Genomic DNA, 23294 nt, shown 5'->3' with positions numbered 1-23294 from the left:
ATTGTTGTTACCCTGTCTGGCGCTCTGCATTAAGGGGCTAAAACAAGGACTGGTCGGCTCGGAGTCAATATACTGTGTCTGAGTGGGGTATTCATGTTCAACTGCGGCATGGTATCTCAGTGGGCTAGCACTATAAATCGGCATCAGTCCGGACTAGTACAAGCAGCCACACACTACATACATAGACGTACATGCACGTCGCTATATAAGTGCACTAATCTTGGACGCGACGTTAAACCCAATTTCACCTCACCTCACCTATAAAGGTTGTAGCCGTTTAGGAGAAGTGACGATTACATTTATCAATATATTTAGTTATTCTTTCCATCATATTTGTTCACATCATGGATAAGAGGCATTCTTCACCTTCTCCAGCACCTTCTCCAGCACCTTCTCCAGCACCTTCTCCGCATCCCCCTCATCCCCCTCATCCTACAAGGTAATCATTATCTTGTCTTTATCAATACCCGGACAATATTTATGGGACAAAACTCAGTTGGATGTTTGCAAATGCTGGAAGATGAACAGTAGCACTGCTCAACGTTGGACACAACCTTTTCGCCAGCGGCAAAAATTTAGAACAACACGTTCAGTTTATAAGGGTGCGGTTGGCCCAGTCGTCTAGAGCGCCACATTTCTCTGTGCAGTGTTAGGGGGCACGGGGGCCCAGTCGTCTAAGGCGCCGCGATTCGCTGTGCAGAGTTGCGTCCCTTGGACACTCCAGAAACCTATGATTGTGGGTTCGAATCCCGGTTCGCCCCGATTATATTTCTAGGTTTGTCAGCCCCATCCCCGCGCTCGTGGGTTTCACCGAAGTGGTAAACGTCTGAGACCTGCATCACTTCGGGCTTTCCTCCAACATTAAGCTGACACGCTGTGATATAACTGGAATATTGTTAAAAGCGGCGTTAAACCCAACTCACTGTGCAGTGTTCCGTGCCTTAGAGGTGCCAGCTATGATCGTGTGTTCGAATCCCATATTTAACTTGGTGATATTTCTAGGTTTGATAGCACGGCACCCGAGATCGTGAGTTTCGACAAAGCGGTAAACGTCTAAGACCCGTATAATTTCGGACTTTCCTTCACACCATGCTGAGAGGCCGTGGTATACGATACTGTTCAAAGCGGTGTTAATCCATACTCTCTCACTCACCCACTCAGTAAGCCAGGTCTTGTGGTATATGATACTGTTCAAAGCGGTGTTATTCCATACTCTCTCACTCACCCACTCAGTAAGTCAGGTCTCGTGGTATATGATACTGTTCAAAGCGGTGTTAATCCATACTCTCTCACCCACCCACTCAGTAAGTCAGGTCTCGTGGTATATGATACTGTTCAAAGCGGTGTTAATCCATACTCTCTCACCCACCCACTCAGTAAGTCAGGTCTCGTGGTATATGATACTGTTCAAAGCGGTGTTAATCCATACTCTCTCACTCACCCACTCAGTAAGTCAGGTCTCGTGGTATATGATACTGTTCAAAGCGGTGTTAATCCATACTCTCTCACCCACCCACTCAGTAAGTCAGGTCTCGTGGTATATGATACTGTTCAAAGCGGTGTTAATCCATACTCTCCCACTCACCCACTCAGTAAGTCAGGTCTCGTGGTATATGATACTGTTCAAAGCGGTGTTAATCCATACTCCCTCACCCACCCACTCAGTAAGTCAGGTCTCATAAATGTTTCTAAACCTGACTAGTTTGCTGTGAAGTAGCAAAGTCGTATGATCAATGTTGTAGTGCGTCATTTGTGAAAATGAAATCAATGACATATGTAGATAATATGTCCAATTAGATATTTACAAATTGAAATGCGAGATATCTGAAAATGAAGAAGAGGTGATGCTTAACTTTCCTCCTTCATCCTTCATCCTATAGGTGTATAATTCTATGTGTTGTGTTGCAGATCTCACACACGGGACAGAACGGTTCAAACTGACCGGTACGGTACACGGATAATGATCGTTTGCTAACTAACGCATGATGTCTTGAACTCAACAATTCCTATTTATTTTATTCTATTACTTTCTACTGAAGACCTAATTAAGTAATCATTATGCTTTTGGTGTTTTTATTGTTGTTACCCTGTCTGGCGCTCTGCATTAAGGGGCTAAAACAAGGACTGGTCGGCTCGGAGTCAATATACTGTGTCTGAGTGGGGTATTCATGTTCAACTGCGGCATGGTATCTCAGTGGGCTAGCACTATAAATCGGCATCAGTCCGGACTAGTACAAGCAGCCACACACACACATACACACACGTACATGCACGTCGCTATATAAGTGCAATAATCTTGGACGCGACGTTAAACCCAATTTCACCTCACCTCACCTATAAAGGTTGTAGCCGTTTAGGAGAAGTGACGATTACATTTATCAATATATTTAGTTATTCTTTCCATCATATTTGTTCACATCATGGATAAGAGGCATTCTTCACCTTCTCCAGCACCTTCTCCGCATCCCCCTCATCCCCCTCCTCCTCCAAGGTAATCATTATCTTGTCTTTATCAATACCCGGACAATGTTTATGGGACAAAACTCAGTTGAGTGTTTGCAAATGCTGGAAGATGAACAGTAGCACTGCTCAACGTTGGACACAACCTTTTCGCCAGCGGCAAAAATTTAGAACAACACGTTCAGTTTATAAGGGTACGGGTGGCCCAGTCGTCTAGAGCGCCACATTTCTCTGTGCAGTGTTAGGGGGCACGGGGGCCCAGTCGTCTAAGGCGCCGCGATTCGCTGTGCAGAGTTGCCTCCCTTGGATACTCCAGAAACCTATGATTAGGGGTTCGAATCCCGGTTCGCCCCGATTATATTTCTAGGTTTGTCAGCCCCATAACCGTGCTCGTGGGTTTCACCGAAGTGGTAAACGTCTGAGACCTGCATCACTTCGGGCTTTCCTCCCACATTAAGCTGACACGCCGCGATATAACTGGAATATTGTTAAAAGCGGCGTTAAACCCAACTCACTCACTCACTGCATTGTTCCGTGCCTTAGACGTGCCAGCTATGATCGTGTGTTCGAATCCCAGATTTAACTTGGTGATATTTCTAGGCTTGATAGCACGGCACCCGAGATCGTGAGTTTCGCCAAAGTAGTAAACGTCTAAGACCCGTATAATTTCGGACTTTCCTTCACACCATGCTGAGAGGCCGTGGTATATGATACTGTTCAAAGCGGTGTTAATCCATACTCTCTCACTCACCCACTCAGTAAGTCAGGTCTCGTGGTATATGATACTGTTCAAAGCGGTGTTAATCCATACTCTCTCACCCACCCACTCAGTAAGTCAGGTCTCATAAATGTTTCTAAACCTGACTAGTTTGCTGTGATATAGCAAAGTCGTATGAAAAATGTTGTAGTGCGTCATTTGTGAAAATGAAATCAATGACATATGTAGATATGTCCAATTAGATATTTACAAATTGAAATTCGAGATATGTGAAAATGAAGAAGAGGTGATGCTTAGCTTTCATCCTTCATCCTATAGGTGTATATAATTCTATGTGTTGTGTTGCAGATCTCACACACGGGACAGAACGGTTCAAACTGACCGGTACGGTACACGGATAATGATCGTTTGCTAACTAACGCATGATGTCTTGAACTCAACAATTCCTATTTATTTTATTCTATTACTTTCTCCTTAAGACCTAATTAAGTAATCATTATGCTTTTGGTGTTTTTATTGTTGTTACCCTGTCTGGCGCTCTGCATTAAGGGGCTAAAACAAGGACTGGTCGGCTCGGAGTCAATATACTGTGTCTGAGTGGGGTATTCATGTTCAACTGCGGCATGGTATCTCAGTGGGCTAGCACTTTAAATCGGCATCAGTCCGGACTAGTACAAGCAGCCACACACTACATACATAGACGTACATGCACGTCGCTATATAAGTGCAGTAATCTTGGACGCGACGTTAAACCCAATTTCAAATCACCTCACCTATAAAGGTTGTAGCCGTTTAGGAGAAGTGACGATTACATTTATCAATATATTTAGTTATTCTTTCCATCATATTTGTTCACATCATGGATAAGAGGCATTCTTCACCTTCTCCAGCACCTTCTCCGCATCCCCCTCATCCCCCTCATCCTCCAAGGTAATCATTATCTTGTCTTTATCAATACCCGGACAATGTTTATGGGACAAAACTCAGTTGAGTGTTTGCAAATGCTGGAAGATGAACAGTAGCACTGCTCAACGTTGGACACAACCTTTTCGCCAGCGGCAAAAAATAGAACAACACGTTCAGTTTATAAGGGTACGGGTGGCCCAGTCGTCTAGAGCGCCACATTTCTCTATGCAGTGTTAGGGGGCACGGGGGCCCAGTCGTCTAAGGCGCCGCGATTCGCTGTGCAGAGTTGCGTCCCTTGGATACTTCAGAAACCTATGATTGTGGGTTCGAATCCCGGTTCGCCCCGATTATATTTCTAGGTTTGTCAGCCCCATACCCGTGCTCGTGGGTTTCACCGAAGTGGTAAACGTCTGAGACCTGCATCACTTCGGGCTTTCCTCCCACATTAAGCTGACACGCCGCGATATAATTGGAATATTGTTAAAAGCGGCGTTAAACCCAACTCACTGTGCAGTGTTCCGTGCCTTAGAGGTGCCAGCTATGATCGTGTGTTCGAATCCCATATTTAACTTGGTGATATTTCTAGGTTTGATAGCACGGCACCCGAGATCGTGAGTTTCGCCAAAGTGGTAAACGTCTAAGACCCGTATGATTTCGGACTTTCCTTCACACCACGCTGAGAGGCCGTGGTATATGATACAGTTCAAAGCGGTGTTAATCCATACTCTCTCACTCACCCACTCAGTAAGTCAGGTCTTGTGGTATATGATACTGTTCAAAGCGGTGTTAATCCATACTCTCTCACCCACCCACTCAGTAAGTCAGGTCTCGTGGTATATGATACTGTTCAAAGCTGTGTTAATCCATACTCTCTCACTCACCCACTCAGTAAGTCAGGTCTCGTGGTATATGATACTGTTCAAAGCGGTGTTAATCCATACTCTCTCACTCACCCACTCAGTAAGTCAGGTCTCGTGGTATATGATACTGTTCAAAGCGGTGTTAATCCATACTCTCTCACTCACCCACTCAGTAAGTCAGGTCTCATAAATGTTTCTAAACCTGACTAGTTTGCTGTGAAGTATCAAAGTCGTATGATCAATGTTGTAGTGCGTCATTTGTGAAAATGAAATCAATGACATACGTAGATATGTCCAATTAGATATTTACAAATTGAAATGCGAGATATGTGAAAATGAAGAGGGGGTGATGCTTAACTTTCATCCTCCATCCTTCATCCTTCATCCTATAGGTGTATAATTCTATGTGTTGTGTTGCAGATCTCACACACGGGACAGAACGGTTCAAACTGACCGGTACGGTACACGGATAATGATCGTTTGCTAACTAACGCATGATGTCTTGAACTCAACAATTCCTATTTATTTTATTCTATTACTTTCTACTGAAGACCTATTTAAGTAATCATTATGCTTTTGGTGTTTTTATTGTTGTTACCCTGTCTGGCGCTCTGCATTAAGGGGCTAAAACAAGGACTGGTCGGCTCGGAGTCAATATACTGTGTCTGAGTGGGGTATTCATGTTCAACTGCGGCATGGTATCTCAGTGGGCTAGTACAAGCAGCCACACACACACATACACACACGTACATGCACGTCGCTATATAAGTGCAATAATCTTGGACGCGACGTTAAACCCAATTTCACCTCACCTCACCTATAAAGGTTGTAGCCGTTTAGGAGATGTGACGATTACATTTAACAATATATTTAGTTATTCTTTCCATCATATTTGTTCACATCATGGATAAGAGGCATTCTTCACCTTCTCCAGCACCTTCTCCGCATCCCCCTCATCCCCCTCCTCCTCCAAGGTAATCATTATCTTGTCTTTATCAATACCCGGACAATGTTTATGGGACAAAACTCAGTTGAGTGTTTGCAAATGCTGGAAGATGAACAGTAGCACTGCTCAACGTTGGACACAACCTTTTCGCCAGCGGCAAAAATTTAGAACAACACGTTCAGTTTATAAGGGTACGGGTGGCCCAGTCGTCTAAGGCGCCGCGATTCGCTGTGCAGAGTTGCGGCCCATGGACATTCCAGAAACCTATGATTGTGGGTTCGAATCCCGGTTCGCCCCGATTATATTTCTAGGTTTGTCAGCCCCATACCCGTGCTCGTGGGTTTCACCGACGTGGTAAACGACTGAGACCTGCATCACTTCGGGCTTTCCTCCCACATTAAGCTGACACGCCGCGATATAACTGGAATACTGTTAAAAGCGGCGTTAAACCCAACTCACTCACTCACTGTGCAGTGTTCCGTGCCAGCTATGATCGTGTGTTCGAATCCCAGATTTAACTTGGTGATATTTCTAGGTTTGATAGCACGGCACCCGAGATCGTGAGTTTCGCCAAAGAGGTAAACGTCTAAGACCCGTATAATTTCGGACTTTCCTTCACACCCTGCTGAGTGGCTGTGGTATATGATACTGTTCAAAGCGGTGTTAATCCATACTCTCTCACCCACCCACTCAGTAAGTCAGGTCTCATAAATGTTTCTAAACCTGACTAGTTTGCTGTGAAGTAGCAAAGTCGTATGATCAATGTTGTAGTGCGTCATTTGTGAAAACAAATCAATGACATATGTAGATAATATGTCCAATTAGATATTTACAAATTGAAATTCGAGATATCTTAAAATGAAGAAGAGGTGATGCTTAACTTTCATCCTTCATCCTTCATCCTATAGGTGTATAATTCTATGTGTTGTGTTGCAGATCTCACACACGGGACAGAACGGTTCAAACTGACCGGTACGGTACACGGATAATGATCGTTTGCTAACTAACGCATGATGTCTTGAACTCAACAATTCCTATTTATTTTATTCTATTACTAGTAATCATTATGCTTTATGGTGTTTTTTTTCATGTTGCAGGATAATTACAAATACCCGACAAAATCAAACAAGAGATGAAAACAGGTGTGAAATAAAATATTTATGGCACTGTTTAAAGTTATTCCTCAATCACGACTTATTCGTGATACTGAAGAAGCTATAGGTTAATTATATAATAACTAGTAGAAGGCGTCCATTTGACTGTGACATATACAGAAGACACACTATCAACGTTGTTTCGATATCTTCAAATTCAAAAGGCATCGAAGATGTACATTGCCAAATTTCTGATAATCATATATCTGTCATTTGTCATTAGAATGTAGAACTTATGAATATGGGGGTCAAGGAAATATTAGTCTTTGAGTAATTGTTTACACGAAATTGATCTCAGTCTGTTGCTCGATAGTACTGGTACATTTGATATCGAAATAATGGGTTGTCTGATTAGAAAACGAGAGAGCAGAATACCATTTCTGAACGTACATGTCGTGTAAGGTATGTCTTAAAGCATGTTTAAAACGAGATTGTGTATCTATTGTTTTTTCCATCCAGCCATACCAATACCCACATGTCTAAAGCGCTGTCTAGTAGTAAGGTACAAAAATGTTGTATTTTTTTGTTCTCGTTTGCTGTTATGTTGCAGAATACAGGACCCGTGAAGATCCGGATTTGAATCGGTCTTCAGCAACCCATGCTTGTCGTAAGAGGCGACTAACGGGATAGGGTGGTCAGGCTCGCTGACTTGGTTGATGCATGTCATCGTATCCCAATTGCGTAGATCGATGCTCATAATGTGAATCACTTGTCCAGACTCGATTATTTACAGACCGCCGTCATATAGCTGGAATATTGCTGAGTGTGGTGCTAAACAACAAACAAACAAACAAACAAACAAGAAGGATACAGACCAAAATCAGAGAAATAAAAACGATGGAGGATGCGAGGTGTCACATTAATGTCAATAATTCCTTGGACATTTACACCCATCGTGATAAGATTTAGTGGGGATATTTGGACTGAATGTCTCTTTAAAAATATTTCATGTTGTAAAAATATATCATTTGTTCCAGAATCCAAAACCACAAACAAGTACAAACCAGTGAACCGTCAATTGTCGTACTTGATCCAACCTTTTATGATGATGAGGTAGTTCTGGCCCGTTGGGAGGATGACCGATGGTACTACAAAGGTAAGAAGCATGGCTGTTAGGATTGGTTTCAGCAAACAGTTAGCCCCATTGCGGCATCAGCGTGAGATAAGCTATAACCATTATTCTATTCATATTCAATTTCTGTAAAACATGAAATCTTAAAAATATATACATATTTTAAAGTAAAAAGTCAACTTTTAGGTTTATCGGTTTTGTCGTCAAATAGTGAAATAAAATAAACTTTTTTGTGTGTGAACTTGTGATTTATGCCATAAGCATAACAAATGCTGCATGCTTCATCTCAATTCCATCAGATTATTAGTCCGGCTGTTTATGTTATTTTATGACATATTTTTTGAAAAGGTGAAGCAAAAACTCATCCTTTTTTTCGTTTATCATACTATTAACATAAATATATATTGATGATCACCATATACAGAAACATATACACTCCTGATTGGCTTCTTTCTATTCAGGAACAGAAAATACCTTAAATAAATTTGTTGTCATTTGTATAATTATATTATCATTAAGGGATACTAGTTCTGATTTCAACACGTTTGGGAAACATAGTGGATGTGCCTTTTGCCCTGAAACAGAATGCCTGAGTTCGAATCCTCATCTGGGTGTATTTGTAAATATGGTGCAGCGATTTTGCAGAAAGCAGCATACAATTCTCCTCTGTACTTTTAGTTAGGCGTCGTTTTGTCATTACCATATTGTTTTCATTGCAACTATCAGCATATCGGAGAACGTATGAATACAGAAAGAAAAATCAATTATTTGCAATAGTCAGGTATCATTTATAAGCTGCCGAGGGTTGGTGGGATAGCCTAGTGGTTATAGCGTTCGCTCGTCACACAGATGACCCGGGTTCGATTCCCTTAATGATTATATGTGGGACGCCCATTGCTGGTGACCCCTGCTGTGATACTGGGGGAGTACTGCTAAGAGTGGCGTTAAACCATACACACTCACTCACTCACTTTTAGCCGCTGAATCTTTACATCACCTCATCACAATCGTGTTGTTACATGCTTCATCCTCAAGCTTCATGCCTTGTCGTCATTTTCCCATCTGCTTGATGCTATTGTTTATCTCTGTGCTTCATCTTCAAGCTTCATGCCTTGTCTTCATTTTCCCATCTGCTTGATGCTATTGTTTATCTCTGTGCTTCATCTTCAAGCTTCATGCCTTGTCGTCATTTTGCCATCCTGCTTGATGCTTTTGTTAATCTCTGTGCTTCATACTCAAGCTTCATGCCTTGTCGTCATTTTGCCATCCTGCTTGATGCTTTTGTTAATCTCTGTGCTTCATCCTCAAGCTTCATGCCTTGTCGTCATTTTCCCATCCTGCTTGATGCTATTGTTTATCTCTGTGCTTCATCCTCAAGCTTCATGCCTTGTCTTCATTTTCCCATCTGCTTGATGCTTTTGTTAATCTCTGTGCTTCATCCTCAAGCGTCATGCCTTGTCGTCATTTTGCCATCCTGCTTGATGCTTTTGTTTATCTCTGTGCTTCATCCTCAAGCTTCATGCCTTGTCGTCATTTTGCCATCCTGCTTGATGCTTTTGTTAATCTCTGTGCTTCATCCTCAAGCTTCATACCTTGTCTTCATTTTTCCATCCTGCTTGATGCTATTGTTAATCTCTGTGCTTCATCTTCAAGCTTCATGCCTTGTCGTCATTCTGCCCTCCTGCTTGATGCTATTGTTAATCTCTGTGCTTCATCTTCAAGCTTCATGCCTTGTCTTCATTTTTCCATCCTGCTTGATGCTATTGTTAATATCTGTACTTCATCCTCAAGCTTCATGCCTTGTCTTCATTTTGCCATCCTGCTTGATGCTATTGTTTATCTCTGTGCTTCATCCTCAAGCTTCATCCCTTGTCGTCATTTTGCCATCCTGCTTGATGCTTTTGTTAATCTCTGTGCTTCATCCTCAAGCTTCATACCTTGTCTTCATTTTTCCATCCTGCTTGATGCTATTGTTAATCTCTGTGCTTCATCTTCAAGCTTCATGCCTTGTCGTCATTCTGCCCTCCTGCTTGATGCTATTGTTAATCTCTGTGCTTCATCTTCAAGCTTCATGCCTTGTCTTCATTTTTCCATCCTGCTTGATGCTATTGTTAATATCTGTACTTCATCCTCAAGCTTCATGCCTTGTCTTCATTTTGCCATCCTGCTTGATGCTATTGTTAATCTCTGTGCTTCATCTTCAAGCTTCATGCCTTGTCGTCATTCTGCCATCCTGCTTGATGCTTTTGTTTATCTCTGTGCTTCATCCTCAAGCTTCATGCCTTGTCGTCATTTTGCCATCCTGCTTGATGCTTTTGTTTATGTCTGTGCGTCATCCTCAAGCTTCATCCCTTGTCGTCATTTTGCCATCCTGCTTGATGCTTTTGTTAATCTTTGTGCGTCATCCTCAAGCTTCATGCCTTGTCGTCATTTTTCCATCCTGCTTGATGCTTTTGTTAATCTCTGTGCGTCATCCTCAAGCTTCATGCCTTGTCGTCATTTTGCCATCCTGCTTGATGCTTTTGTTAATCTCTGTACTTCATCCTCAAGCTTCATGCCTTGTCGACATTTTGCCATCCTGCTTGATGCTTTTGTTAATCTCTGTGCGTCATCCTCAAGCTTCATCCCTTGTCGTCATTTTGCCATCCTGCTTGATGCTTTTGTTAATCTCTGTGCGTCATCCTCAAGCTTCATGCCTTTTCGTCATTTTGCCATCCTGCTTGATGCTTTTGTTAATCTCTGTACTTCATCCTCAAGTTTCATCCCTTGTCGTCATTTTGCCATCCTGCTTGATGCTTTTGTTAATCTCTGTACTTCATCCTCAAGCTTCATCCCTTGTCGTCATTTTTCCATCCTGCTTGATGCTTTTGTTAATCTCTGTGCGTCATCCTCAAGCTTCATGCCTTGTCGTCATTTTGCCATCCTGCTTGATGCTTTTGTTAATCTCTGTGCGTCATCCTCAAGCTTCACCCCTTGTCGTCATTTTGCCATCCTGCTTGATGCTTTTGTTAATCTCTGTGCGTCATCCTCAAGCTTCATGCCTTGTCGACATTTTGCCATCCTGCTTGATGCTTTTGTTAATCTCTGTGCGTCATCCTCAGGCTTCATCCCTTGTCATTTTGCCATCCTGCTTGATGCTTTTGTTAATCTCTGTGCGTCATCCTCAAGCTTCATCCCTTGTCGTCATTTTGCCATCCTGCTTGATGCTTTTGTTAATCTCTGTGCGTCATCCTCAAGCTTCATCCTTTGTCGTCATTTTGCCATCCTGCTTGATGCTTTTGTTAATCTCTGTGCTTCATCCTCAAGCTTCATGCCTTTTCGTCATTTTGCCATCCTGCTTGATGCTTTTGTTAATCTCTGTACTTCATCCTCAAGCTTCATGCCTTGTCGTCATTTTGCCATTCTGCTTGATGCTTTTGTTAATCTCTGTACTTCATCCTCAAGCTTCATCCCTTGTCGTCATTTTGCCATCCTGCTTGATGCTTTTGTTAATCTCTGTGCGTCATCCTCAAGCTTCATGCCTTGTCGTCATTTTGCCATCCTGCTTGATGCTTTTGTTAATCTCTGTACTTCATCCTCAAGCTTCATGCCTTGTCGTCATTTTGCCATCCTGCTTGATGCTTTTGTTAATCTCTGTGCGTCATCCTCAAGCTTCATGCCTTGTCGTCATTTTGCCATCCTGCTTGATGCTTTTGTTAATCTCTGTGCGTCATCCTCAAGCTTCATCCCTTGTCATTTTGCCATCCTTCTTGATACTATTGTTAATCTCTGTGTATATGTAATCTTTGCTATTTAACCATTTCCTACCATCTTGATAAAGATACTGTCATCTGTACTGAAACGTCGCATAGCAGAGTTGCGTCCCTTAGGCATGCCAGAATCCTAGGATCGTGTGTTTGAATCCCAGATTCGCCCAGATGGTCGTAGGCTTCACCAAAGTGGTAAACGTCTGTGACCTGCATCACTTCGGGGTTTTCTACCACATGAAGCTGACACGCCGTGATATAACTGGAATACTGTTCAAAGCAGAGTTAAACCCAGCTCACTCACTCTTCATCTAAACAGGGAAGATTGTCCAGCGCCATGATAAAGACTGTTACTCTGTGGAGGATGTCACAGGCCGATGTGACGTCATTAGTAGTAAGCACATCATCCGGACAACTGACCATTACGACGCTGGGTCTACTATCAAGGTAATACCTCGACCGGTTTAATAAGGGTTATTCCTGTGTAACATGCAAGGTGACCGTTTATATGTGTGCGTATGCCTGTATGTGATAATTCCTTTGTGCAGCGTTCGTACGTATTTGTCTGATGTGAGGTTTTGTCGTTGTACGTTGTCTTATGTCTGTCCTTCCGGTTGTGCGTATGCCTCTATGTGATATCTATTTGTCTGTTGTGAGCAAATACGTGTTTAGCTCACCTTATTGAAAGTCAAGCGAGCTTATGTCGTTGCGGTTTGTCCGTTGTCTGCCTTGTCGGTTGCACGTCCATCCGGCTCCTCTAAGACAACAATGCCTGTGCTGATGAGACTGCATGAATGATCCCAGTTATGGCGTCTCCTGGACCACGGTTGCCATATTGAAAATGTCCTTTTTGCCGTTACTTAGCCATTTCTGCGTGTTTCATTTGAACCTGATATGCAGCATGCATGTGATATGCAGTATAACATAGAGTACGTAAGTTCCCTTTCTATTACAGAGGGACAGTGTCCATGTGCTGGCCCCCCATCCAGTATATTACTGGAGCTACGCCCCTGGCAGGGTCATAGAAGCGATTGGTCAGAAACTGACTGTCCGGTTCTATGACAACAATCAGACAAACATCGAGAAATGGGACGTGTATCCTGCCAGGAACCGAGAGAAACATCTCAAGGACGTGGAGGACATTCGCCAGCGAGAGAAAGACTGGGAGGGGAAGGAGGCCGTCATCAGAGACGAGTCAGGGGTGTACAGACTGGGTAGGTCACCAGACACACGTCAGGGGTGTACAGACTGGGTAGTTCACCAGAGACGAGTCAGGGGTGTACAAACTGGGTAGGTCATCAGAGACGAGTCAGGGTTGTACCGACTGGGTAGGTCACCAGACACACGTCAGGGGTGTACAGACTGGGTAGGTCATCAGAGACGAGTCAGGGTGTACAGACTGGGTAGATCACCAGGAGAAGACTCAGGGATGTACAGACTGGGTAGGTCACCAGAGACGAATCAAGGGTGTACAGACTGGGTAGGTCACCAGGAGAAGAGTCAGGGGTGTACAGACTGGGTAGGTCACCAGGAAATGAGTCAGGGGTGTACAGACTGGGTACGTAACCAGGAGAAGACTCAGGGATGTACAGACTGGGTAGGTCACCAGGAGAAGAGTCAGGTTGTACAGACTGGGTAGGTCACCAGGAGACGAGTCAGGAGTGTACAGACCGGGTAGGTCACCAGGATAGGACTCAGGGGTGTACAGACTGGGTAGGTCACCAGGAGACGAGTCAGGGGTGTACAGACAGGGTAGGTCACCAGGAGAAGAGTCAGGGGTGTACAGACAGGGTAGGTCACCAGGAGAAGAGTCAGGGGTGTACAGACAGGGTAGGTCACCAGGAGAAGAGTCAGGTTGTACAGACTGGGTAGGTCACCAGGAGACGAGTCAGGAGTGTACAGACCGGGTAGGTCACCAGGATAGGACTCAGGGGTGTACAGACTGGGTAGGTCACCAGGAGACGAGTCAGGGGTGTACAGACTGGGTAGGTCACCAGGAGAAGAGTAAGGGATGTACAGACTGGGTAGGTCACCAGGAGAAGAGTCAGGTTGTACAGACTAGGTAGGTCACCAGGAGACGAGTCAGGGGTGTACAGACTGGGTAGGTCACCAGGATAGGACTCAGGGGTGTACAGACTGGGTAGGTCACCAGGAGAAGAGTCAGGGTTGTACCGACTGGGTAGGTCACCAGACACACGTCAGGGGTGTACAGACTGGGTAGGTCATCAGAGACGAGTCAGGGTGTACAGACTGGGTAGATCACCAGGAGAAGACTCAGGGATGTACAGACTGGGTAGGTCACCAGAGACGAATCAAGGGTGTACAGACTGGGTAGGTCACCAGGAGAAGAGTCAGGGGTGTACAGACTGGGTAGGTCATCAGAGAAGAGTCAGGGTTGTACAGACTGGGTAGATCACCAGGAGAATAGTAAGGGATGTACAGACAGGGTAGGTCACCAGGAGAATAGTAAGGGATGTACAGACTGGGTAGATCACCAGGAGAAGACTCAGGGATGTACAGACTGGGTAGGTCACCAGGAAATGAGTCAGGGGTGTACAGACTGGGTACGTAACCAGGAGAAGACTCAGGGATGTACAGACTGGGTACGTAACCAGGAGAAGACTCAGGGGTGTACAGACTGGGTACGTAACCAGGAGAAGAGTAAGGGATGTACGGACTGGGTAGGTCACCAGGAGAAGAGTAAGGGGTGTACAGACAGGGTAGGTCACCAGGAGAATAGTCAGGGGTGTACAGACAGGGTAGGTCACCAGGAGACGAGTCAGGGGTGTACAGACCGGGTAGGTCACCAGGATAGGACTCAGGGGTGTACAGACTTGGTAGGTCACCAGGAGACGAGTCAGGGGTGTACAGACAGGGTAGGTCACCAGGAGAAAAGTCAGGGGTATACAGACTGGGTAGGTCACCAGGAGAAGAGTCAGGGATGTACGGACTGGGTAGGTCACCAGGAGAAGAATCAGGTTGTACAGACTGGGTAGGTCACCAGGAGACGAGTCAGGGGTGTACAGACAGGGTAGGTCACCAGGAGAAGAGTAAGGGGTGTACAGACAGGGTAGGTCACCAGGAGAATAGTCAGGGGTGTACAGACTGGGTAGGTCACCAGGAGAAGAGTAAGGGGTGTACAGACAGGGTAGGTCACCAGGAGAATAGTCAGGGGTGTACAGACAGGGTAGGTCACCAGGAGACGAGTCAGGGGTGTACAGACCGGGTAGGTCACCAGGATAGGACTCAGGGGTGTACAGACTTGGTAGGTCACCAGGAGACGAGTCAGGGGTGTACAGACAGGGTAGGTCACCAGGAGAAAAGTCAGGGGTATACAGACTGGGTAGGTCACCAGGAGAAGAGTCAGGGATGTACGGACTGGGTAGGTCACCAGGAGAAGAATCAGGTTGTACAGACTGGGTAGGTCACCAGGAGACGAGTCAGGGGTGTACAGACAGGGTAGGTCACCAGGAGAAGAGTAAGGGGTGTACAGACAGGGTAGGTCACCAGGAGAATAGTCAGGGGTGTACAGACTGGGTAGGTCACCAGGAGAAGAGTAAGGGGTGTACAGACAGGGTAGGTCACCAGGAGAATAGTCAGGGGTGTACAGACAGGGTAGGTCACCAGGAGACGAGTCAGGGGTGTACAGACCGGGTAGGTCACCAGGATAGGACTCAGGGGTGTACAGACTTGGTAGGTCACCAGGAGACGAGTCAGGGGTGTACAGACAGGGTAGGTCACCAGGAGAAAAGTCAGGGGTATACAGACTGGGTAGGTCACCAGGAGAAGAGTCAGGGATGTACGGACTGGGTAGGTCACCAGGAGAAGAATCAGGTTGTACAGACTGGGTAGGTCACCAGGAGACGAGTCAGGGGTGTACAGACAGGGTAGGTCACCAGGAGAAGAGTCAGGGGTATACAGACTGGGTAGGTCACCAGGAGAAGAGTCAGGGATGTACAGACTGGGTAGATCACCAGGACAAGAGTCAGGGGTGTACAGACTGGATAGGTCACCAGAGACGAGTCAGGGATATTCAGAATGGGTAGGTGACCATAGACGAGTCAGGGTTGTTCAGACTGGGTAGGTCACCAGAGACGAGTTAGAATAGGTCACCAGACACATGAGGGTGGTACAGACTGGGTAAGTCATCAGAGACGAGTCAGAATAGGTCACCTGACACATTAGGGGTGTACAGACGGGATAGGTCACCAGAGACGAGTCTGGGGTGTACAGACTGGGTAGGTCACCAGAAACGAGCCAGGGTGTACAGACTGGGTAGGTCACCAGACACACGTAGAGACAGGGTAGGTCACCAGAGACAATCAGGAGATGTTCAACTCGTGCACGTCGTCAGGGGTGTACTGACAGGGTTGGTGACCAGAGACGAGTCAGGGGTGTACAGGCTGGGTAGTTCACCAGACACACGTCAGGGGTGTACAGACTGGGTAGGTAACCAGAGACGAGTCAGGGGTGTACAGACTGGGTAGGTCACCAGAGACGAGTTAGAATAGGTCACCAGACACATCAGGGTGGTACAGACTGGGTAAGTCATCAGAGACGAGTCAGAATAGGTCACCTGACCGAAAGGGGTGAACAGACGGGATAGGTCACCAGAGACGAGTCTGGGGTGTACAGACTGGGTAGGTCACCAGACACACGTAGAGACAGGGAAGGTCACCAGAGACGATCAGGAGATGTTCAACCCGTGCACGTCGTCAGACACAGAAGGGTATAAGACGTGGGTATCTGTACTGTTTTGATAATTGGGATGCTTCGTGATCCGACCCTAGGTAGTGCCACGAACGAAATCGTGGTCGATAAACAATACTATTACCTTTCTAGGTAAAGTTGAAAAACAGATAGGACGTCAGCAGAGGTACACCGTGACATGGGAGGATGGCAAGTGCGGTGATCAGATGTCCATCCACATCTATGGAACCTTCTCCAAGATGATCAAGTTCAAGGTCGGCAGCTACATCCTGGCACTTGCTGACCCTGACGACAACTATTTCCTTCCGGGTGAAGTGACAAGGGTCCACGAAGATGGAGATGTTCAAAGGCTACACGTGGTGTTTGTCAATGGGAAAAGGTATTACTAGAAGATGGATAAAGGATTCTGTTTTACTTTCATCAAGGCACGGCAAATATACTTTCAAAAAAAGAAACTTGACATAGATGTAAAACCGCTTTTTGCCAAATATCTAAAATAATTACATTAAATGAGAACCAAATAAGTGTTAAATAAGATGATGTGTCTATAATTCGCGAAAACACATGCAAAGCACATAAACGTAGCGTTTGGGGATCAATTTTACAGCTTCATCCAAACACAACCGCCTGTAAAAAGCGTGCAGCACAGGATCCTGCATTTGGGCATGCAGGTCCCCCTGCTGAATGGGTATAAAAATCCACATCAACGGCTGTTCATACAGTCCTTATAACGGCAGTAGAAGCGGTGACAGAATGCCAAGACTGAATGCAGCTCAACGGAACAACGCCATTGGGAGATTACAAGCTGGAGCAACTCAGCAAGAAGTGGCCAGGCACTTTGGCGTATCCAGACAGACTATCTCCGCACTGTGGACCCTATACAACAACACCAACAGAGTTGACGACAGACCAAGGTCAGGAAGACCAAGGGTGACAACCCAAGCACAAGATCGATACATCCGGCTGCGACACCTCCGAGACCGCACTACCAGTCACGTCTACAACCACACAGATCCCTGTGGTACGCAGAATATCAGATCAAACGGTACGCAACAGACTGAGGGAGGCTGGACTTTTTGCACGAAGACCTGTTCGACGTCATGTATTGACCCCAGGTCATCTGGCGGACCGTCTGCGTTGGTGCCAACAGAGGGTTAGATGGGCACGTGCAAGGTGGAGAAAAAATGTACTGTTTACTGACGAGTCCCGTTTCCTACTCACACGTGCTGATGGGCGCGCACATGTCTACGTCGGGATGAATGTTACGCCCCCAACTGTGTGCAGCAGGTTGTCCCATTTGGCGGGAGTGTCATGGTATGGGCCGGAATTCATCACGGTGGTAGGACGCCTCTCGTGCATGTGGCAGGTGCATTGACAGGTGTGCGTTACAGAAATTTGATCCTACAGCCTTACGTTCTTCCTCACGTCAACGTTCATGGCGGAGAGTTCCAGCAGGACAACGATCGACCGCATATTGCACGTGTTTGTCAGGACTTCTTATAGCACAACAACATACAGACATTACCTTGGCCAGCCCGGTCACCAGATTTGTCCCCGATTGAGCATCTGTGGGACGAGTTGGATCGACGCGTTCGCAGAAGGAATCCACCGCCCCAAACACTTCCGGCGCTTCTTGATGCACTTCAGCATGAATGGCAGCACATCCAACAGCGTGTTATTGACAACTTGATTGCATCTATGGGTCGTCGGTGTCAAGCGGTGATTGATGCACGTGGTGGGCACAACCGATACTGACATTTTCTGTACCCCTGTTACATTAACTGTATCGTGTACGTGTGTCACAATTAATGTTTTGAACATTGTGTACATTGATCTTCAAACAGTTTCAATTATGGTTTCTGTGTCCTATTTTGAAACAATAGCATTATATTACATTTTGAAAGTCAGTGTCAAGTTTCTTTTTTTGAAGAGTATAGATTTGAAAACTTGTTTTCTTATCGTGATCCTATTCAAATGTTTAGTTACGGATTACCATCATCTAATAACTTCATCACTTCATCGTCATCATCATCGTCGTCATCATCATCATCATCATCATCATCATCATCATCATATCATCACAAGTGGATGCTAATTTCATTTCCATCCCAAAGAGGAGTATGTAAGGTGTATGTAGACAATAACACACGAGTTGCTGATATCGGAAAACAGCACACGATACGTTTTGTTGCTGTCTCCTATCTCGTTACAAGGACGGTTTCTAAACTTGCTTTATTGAGCGAAAATACGCCTTACACATCCATCACTATTAAGAATGACACTCAACGACAAAGAGATTATTACTCGTGTGTATCCGTATCTTAAATGTTATATATTAGATATCATTGCTTCCCTTATACAGTAAACTACGGTTATAACGAACTTAAGGGACCACTATATTCAGTTCGTAAGAACCGTGTTCGTTATAAGCACATATACAGCATAATTACAGCAAATGGACAGGACCAAGAACAGTTCGTTATATCCGTCAGTTCGTTATAAGCGTGTTCGTTATAAACGTTACTGTATATGCAATTTTCGGTACTGCATACTACCAACAATTCGTACTCCAACTGTAAAAACAAGATATTTGATGGATGACAACATCTTTATTATATTATGATGCGACGTTTCGGTTTTGTCTTTACTGTTATTTCCCAACTCCTAAAAATGCCAATCACACAGTTCGTATTCCACCAGTTTCAAAGCTTTTGCGTCTCTCTAGGCTCTTTTTACTACTTTCGCCTCATATTTTTTAATTATGAGCCAAAAATGTATTTATTTTTGCCTTCGTTAGTCATACAATAGATGCCTGATAATAATCACAAAATACCCATTTCAGCAGCAGATAAGACATATATATGTTTTTACGATTCAGCAATTGTGCCAGACCTGTTTTCGGTCCCATATGGTAGCATGTAATAGTGAATAGTGAGTGAGTATGGTTTTACGCCGCTTTTAGCAATATTCCAGCAATATCACGGCGGGGGACACCAGAAATGGGCTTCACACATTGTTACCATGTCGGGAATCGAACCCAGGTCTTCGGCGTGACGAGCGAACGCTTTAACCACTAGGCTACCCGACTGCCCCTGTAATAGTGAATATGTGACAAAGGGGGACTAATCTCAGATATCGGGTGCCAAGTTACTGGTTCTAGATTCTGTAATTAATACCTGCAGACACTGCCATTGTGTAGTTCCTGTTGTTTATTGTTCTGATCTCGGAGTCACCAGCAGTGGAGGTCGGGGGACTTGAAATACATTGCTGGAGCTGCCAATTTGCCCTTGCCTAGTCCTCCTTTAAATGTCATCCGTGATGTAGGGTTCGGACATCTTATATGGGTATATATGTAAAGACAGGGAGGTTCGTCGTCGTGGGCTACAGCAGTATTGTATGGAGGCGAACACACCTACTCTGTCACTCACTGATTCTGGTTTCAGGTCAAAGGATGCCCTCTCCACGGATAGTTACTGGATGAATAAGATGGCCTACACTGAGGCGGAGGAGGTGTTTCTGACGCATCACCCCGACAGTAGTGACGAGGAAGAGTTCTCTCGTTAAGAGTCGGCTGCACTCAGCTCATCTCCATCCCATGTATGTCATCTCGGATAACATCTGGAGGAATCCATTTTGAAACTAGATTTACCAGTTTCACACTTCGCGTGACTATGACATAATAATATGGCACAATTTCTTTCTCAAAATCGGCCGCCATGTTGTACGAGCTTTTCGCCAAGGGATCAATCGGTGTGCGGTCTACGGTGAATTCATGCAATGTCTCTACACCATTGCTGCCCGAGGTATTATGTAGGTGGCGGAGTTTCCCGAGTGGAAATGAATGGACTATGCAGCTTGTTAAAACATCTTCTTCTCTGTTTCATCAACGAGTTTTTTAAATGAAACACGATAACAAACGTTGAAGAGCAGTTACGTTTATTTACAAATAGTCAACAGTACATTTGAGAGTGTGAACATATCATTGCTACTTCAATCAAGCGGGGTGGTTTTCAAATACAGTAAACTACGGTTATAACGAACTCAAAGGGACCACTAATTTTAGTTCGCTATAGCCGTAGTTCGTTATATGCATATATACAGCATAACGACAGCAAATAGTCGGGGCAAAAAAAGTAAGTTCGTTATATCCGTCAGTTCGTTATAAGCGTGTTCGTTATAAACGTAGTTTACTGTATACCAATTGCTGATAGTATCATAGACAGTAAAACCCCGTTAATCCCGACAGTGTGGACTATACCGGAAAAAACAACTACAGTAATCTACGGTTATAACGAACTCAAAGGGACCACTGATTTTAGTTGGATATAACCGTAGTCCGGTAAAAACATATATACAGCAAATGCCCGGGACCAACAATATGTTCGTTATATCCGTCAGTTCGTTATAAGCGTGTTCGTTATATACGTAGTTTACTGTATATACACTAGGAATCTTTGGTACAAAGAAACATATCTATATGTTGACGTTTTTTACAGTTAAAGTCTGGAGAATAAGAAAGTCCGGTTTACGGGGGGTTCAGTTTATACAATTTATACTGCAGCGGTAGTCATTGGTACAAGGCTCTGCGATTTTAGCCAACAGACTGCGGCGACACGAATGTGGTTAAACTCTGTTATATATACGGCTATTTTATATACGCTAGGTTTTGTTCTATCGACTAACCTTCTGAAACCCGAAACCCTCTGCTCTGCTGGTGTTAGTTTGTATGTAACTTCATAGGTAGTCTGCAACTTGTGTCATTCGATACCGAAGACCAATGAAACCCATGTTAATGCCGACCAATCGCATTCTCCAAGAATTAGGCCACGACCAGTTTTACTGGTTGAACTCGTTGGTCTACTGGTAGAGCGTCCGCCCGGAGCGGAAGGTCCGGGTTCGAACCTCGGCCTCGTCATACCAAAAGAAGTTAAAAGATGGTACGTGTTGTTACCCTGCCTTGGGGCTAAAACAAGGACTGGTCTGCTCGGAGTCAGTGTCTAAGCCGGGTATTCATGTTAAACTGCATTATAATATCTCAGTGGGCTAGCACTATAAAATCGGCACACACACATGGGTGTATGCACGTCGCTTTATAAGTGCGATAATCTTAAACACGACGTTAAACCCCATTTCACCTCACGTCACCTACTGAGGTAGACAGGAGCCCAGTCAAACAAGCGATGACGCATTGTGTGAGAACACAATGACGTTGAAGAACTAAAACTGTAGTGATAAATATAATTTGCCAGCCGTGGTAAAACACATTCACTTATTTCAAATATTCTATGATTCAGAGACCCGCGAAGATCTGGATTAGAATTGATCTTCAGCAACCTAGCTTGTCGTAAGAGGCGACTAACGGAATCGGATGGTCAGGCTCGCTGACTTGGTTGATGCATGTCATCGTATCCCAATTGCCTGGATCGATGCTCATGATATCAATCACTGGATTATCTGTTCCATACTCAATTATGTATAAACCGCCGTCATATAGCTAGAATATTGCTGAGTGTGGCGTTAAACAACAAACAAACAATTCTGTGATTCAATATAATTATCTCCTTTTAACTATTTTTGTTCAGGTATTTTGATCAGGTAAATCATGATCGTGTCTAATGAAAGTTGCAGCAGTGTTAAGAAATTATCATTGGTGTTGAATAAGACATGATGTTACGTTGTTTTTTTTAAGATTTTGTAAAGAAAAATAATAAATTGGTACAATACAGTTTTATTGTTGAGAAACGTGTCTCGTGTGTTTTCTTCTTTTTCCATCAAAGGGGTAAGAGGCGACTAACGGGATCGGGTGGTCAGGCTCGCTGACTTGGTTGATTCATGTCATCGATCCCAATTGCGTGGATGATGCCAATCACTGGATTGTCTGGTCCAGACTCGATTATTTACAGACCGCTGTCATACAGCTGGCATATTGCTGAGTTCGGCGTTAAACAACAAACCATCCAACCAAATCTTCAAAGAGCCCTGGATGGGAGTAGAATAACTGCGTGTAGCGCCGCTTTGACCAGTACTTCCGTCCAATCAGAACGTGTCAGATTAACGTCGAAAACCAAAGTGTCGGAGCCCTTTGACATTTATAGTGAGTGAGTGAGTGAGTGAGTTTGGTTTTTACGCCGCTTTCAGCAATATTCCAGCAATATCACGGCGGGGGACACCAGAAATGGGCTTCACACATTGTACCCATGTCGGGAATCGAACCCGGGTCTTCAGCGTGACGAGCGAACGCTTTAACCACTAGGCTACCCGACCGCCCCGACATTTATAGTGAGAACACCCAGTATCATAATCGGACAGAAGCAGGTATTCACAACATGAAGCTGATCCTGACTGAAAACATTTATTGTATCAATTATTGTTATTAATACATGCACAGCTGTTAATTTTCAATAGTTATCAAGAGTGTATATTTGGAATATACAAACGAAATAACTTTGCTGTTGCTCTTACCGGTGTACTTGTTTTTCGTCGATCGTTCAGTTTTGTTCTACATAATCAACCTATATATTGAACACAATAAAGATAGAAGGAACCGCTAAAATTGCAAAAGAATTTCTGCAAGAGGTAGTTTATCTAAAACCGCCGACTGAGTAAGTGAGGGAGTTGGATTTAACGCCATTATGATCAGTGTCCAAGTAAAATCACGGCGTGTGAGTTTATTGTGTGAGTGAGGGAACTGGATTAGTGAGTGAGTGAGTTGGGGTTAACGC

At 44.5% G+C, this 23294-nt stretch overlaps 1 protein-coding gene across 2 annotated transcripts in view; it reads left to right on the top strand.

Moving 5' to 3' along the window:
- The window catches only part of LOC124139601, a 31832-nt gene extending 10298 nt beyond the window's left edge, over nt 1–21534 (top strand). For both annotated transcript variants that reach the window (XM_048388088.1, XM_048388089.1), the window contains 10 exons: nt 1909–1944; nt 3527–3562; nt 5365–5400; nt 6827–6862; nt 6988–7032; nt 8022–8140; nt 12182–12309; nt 12818–13076; nt 16705–16951; nt 20016–21534. In XM_048388088.1, coding sequence (XP_048244045.1) covers nt 1909–1944; nt 3527–3562; nt 5365–5400; nt 6827–6862; nt 6988–7032; nt 8022–8140; nt 12182–12309; nt 12818–13076; nt 16705–16951; nt 20016–20136 — 1063 coding nt within the window. In that variant the 3' untranslated portion in view covers nt 20137–21534. The remainder of the gene's footprint in view (nt 1–1908; nt 1945–3526; nt 3563–5364; nt 5401–6826; nt 6863–6987; nt 7033–8021; nt 8141–12181; nt 12310–12817; nt 13077–16704; nt 16952–20015) is intronic.
- Nucleotides 21535–23294: the final 1760 nt, after the last annotated feature.

The sequence above is a fragment of the Haliotis rufescens genome, unplaced genomic scaffold (assembly GCF_023055435.1).
Source record: "Haliotis rufescens isolate VD_foot unplaced genomic scaffold, xgHalRufe1.0.p SCAF_7, whole genome shotgun sequence".
In the NCBI taxonomy this organism is placed as follows: Eukaryota; Metazoa; Mollusca; class Gastropoda; order Lepetellida; family Haliotidae; genus Haliotis; species Haliotis rufescens.
Note: the sequence above shows the minus strand (reverse complement) of the source record. Positions and strands in the feature narration are given on the sequence as shown.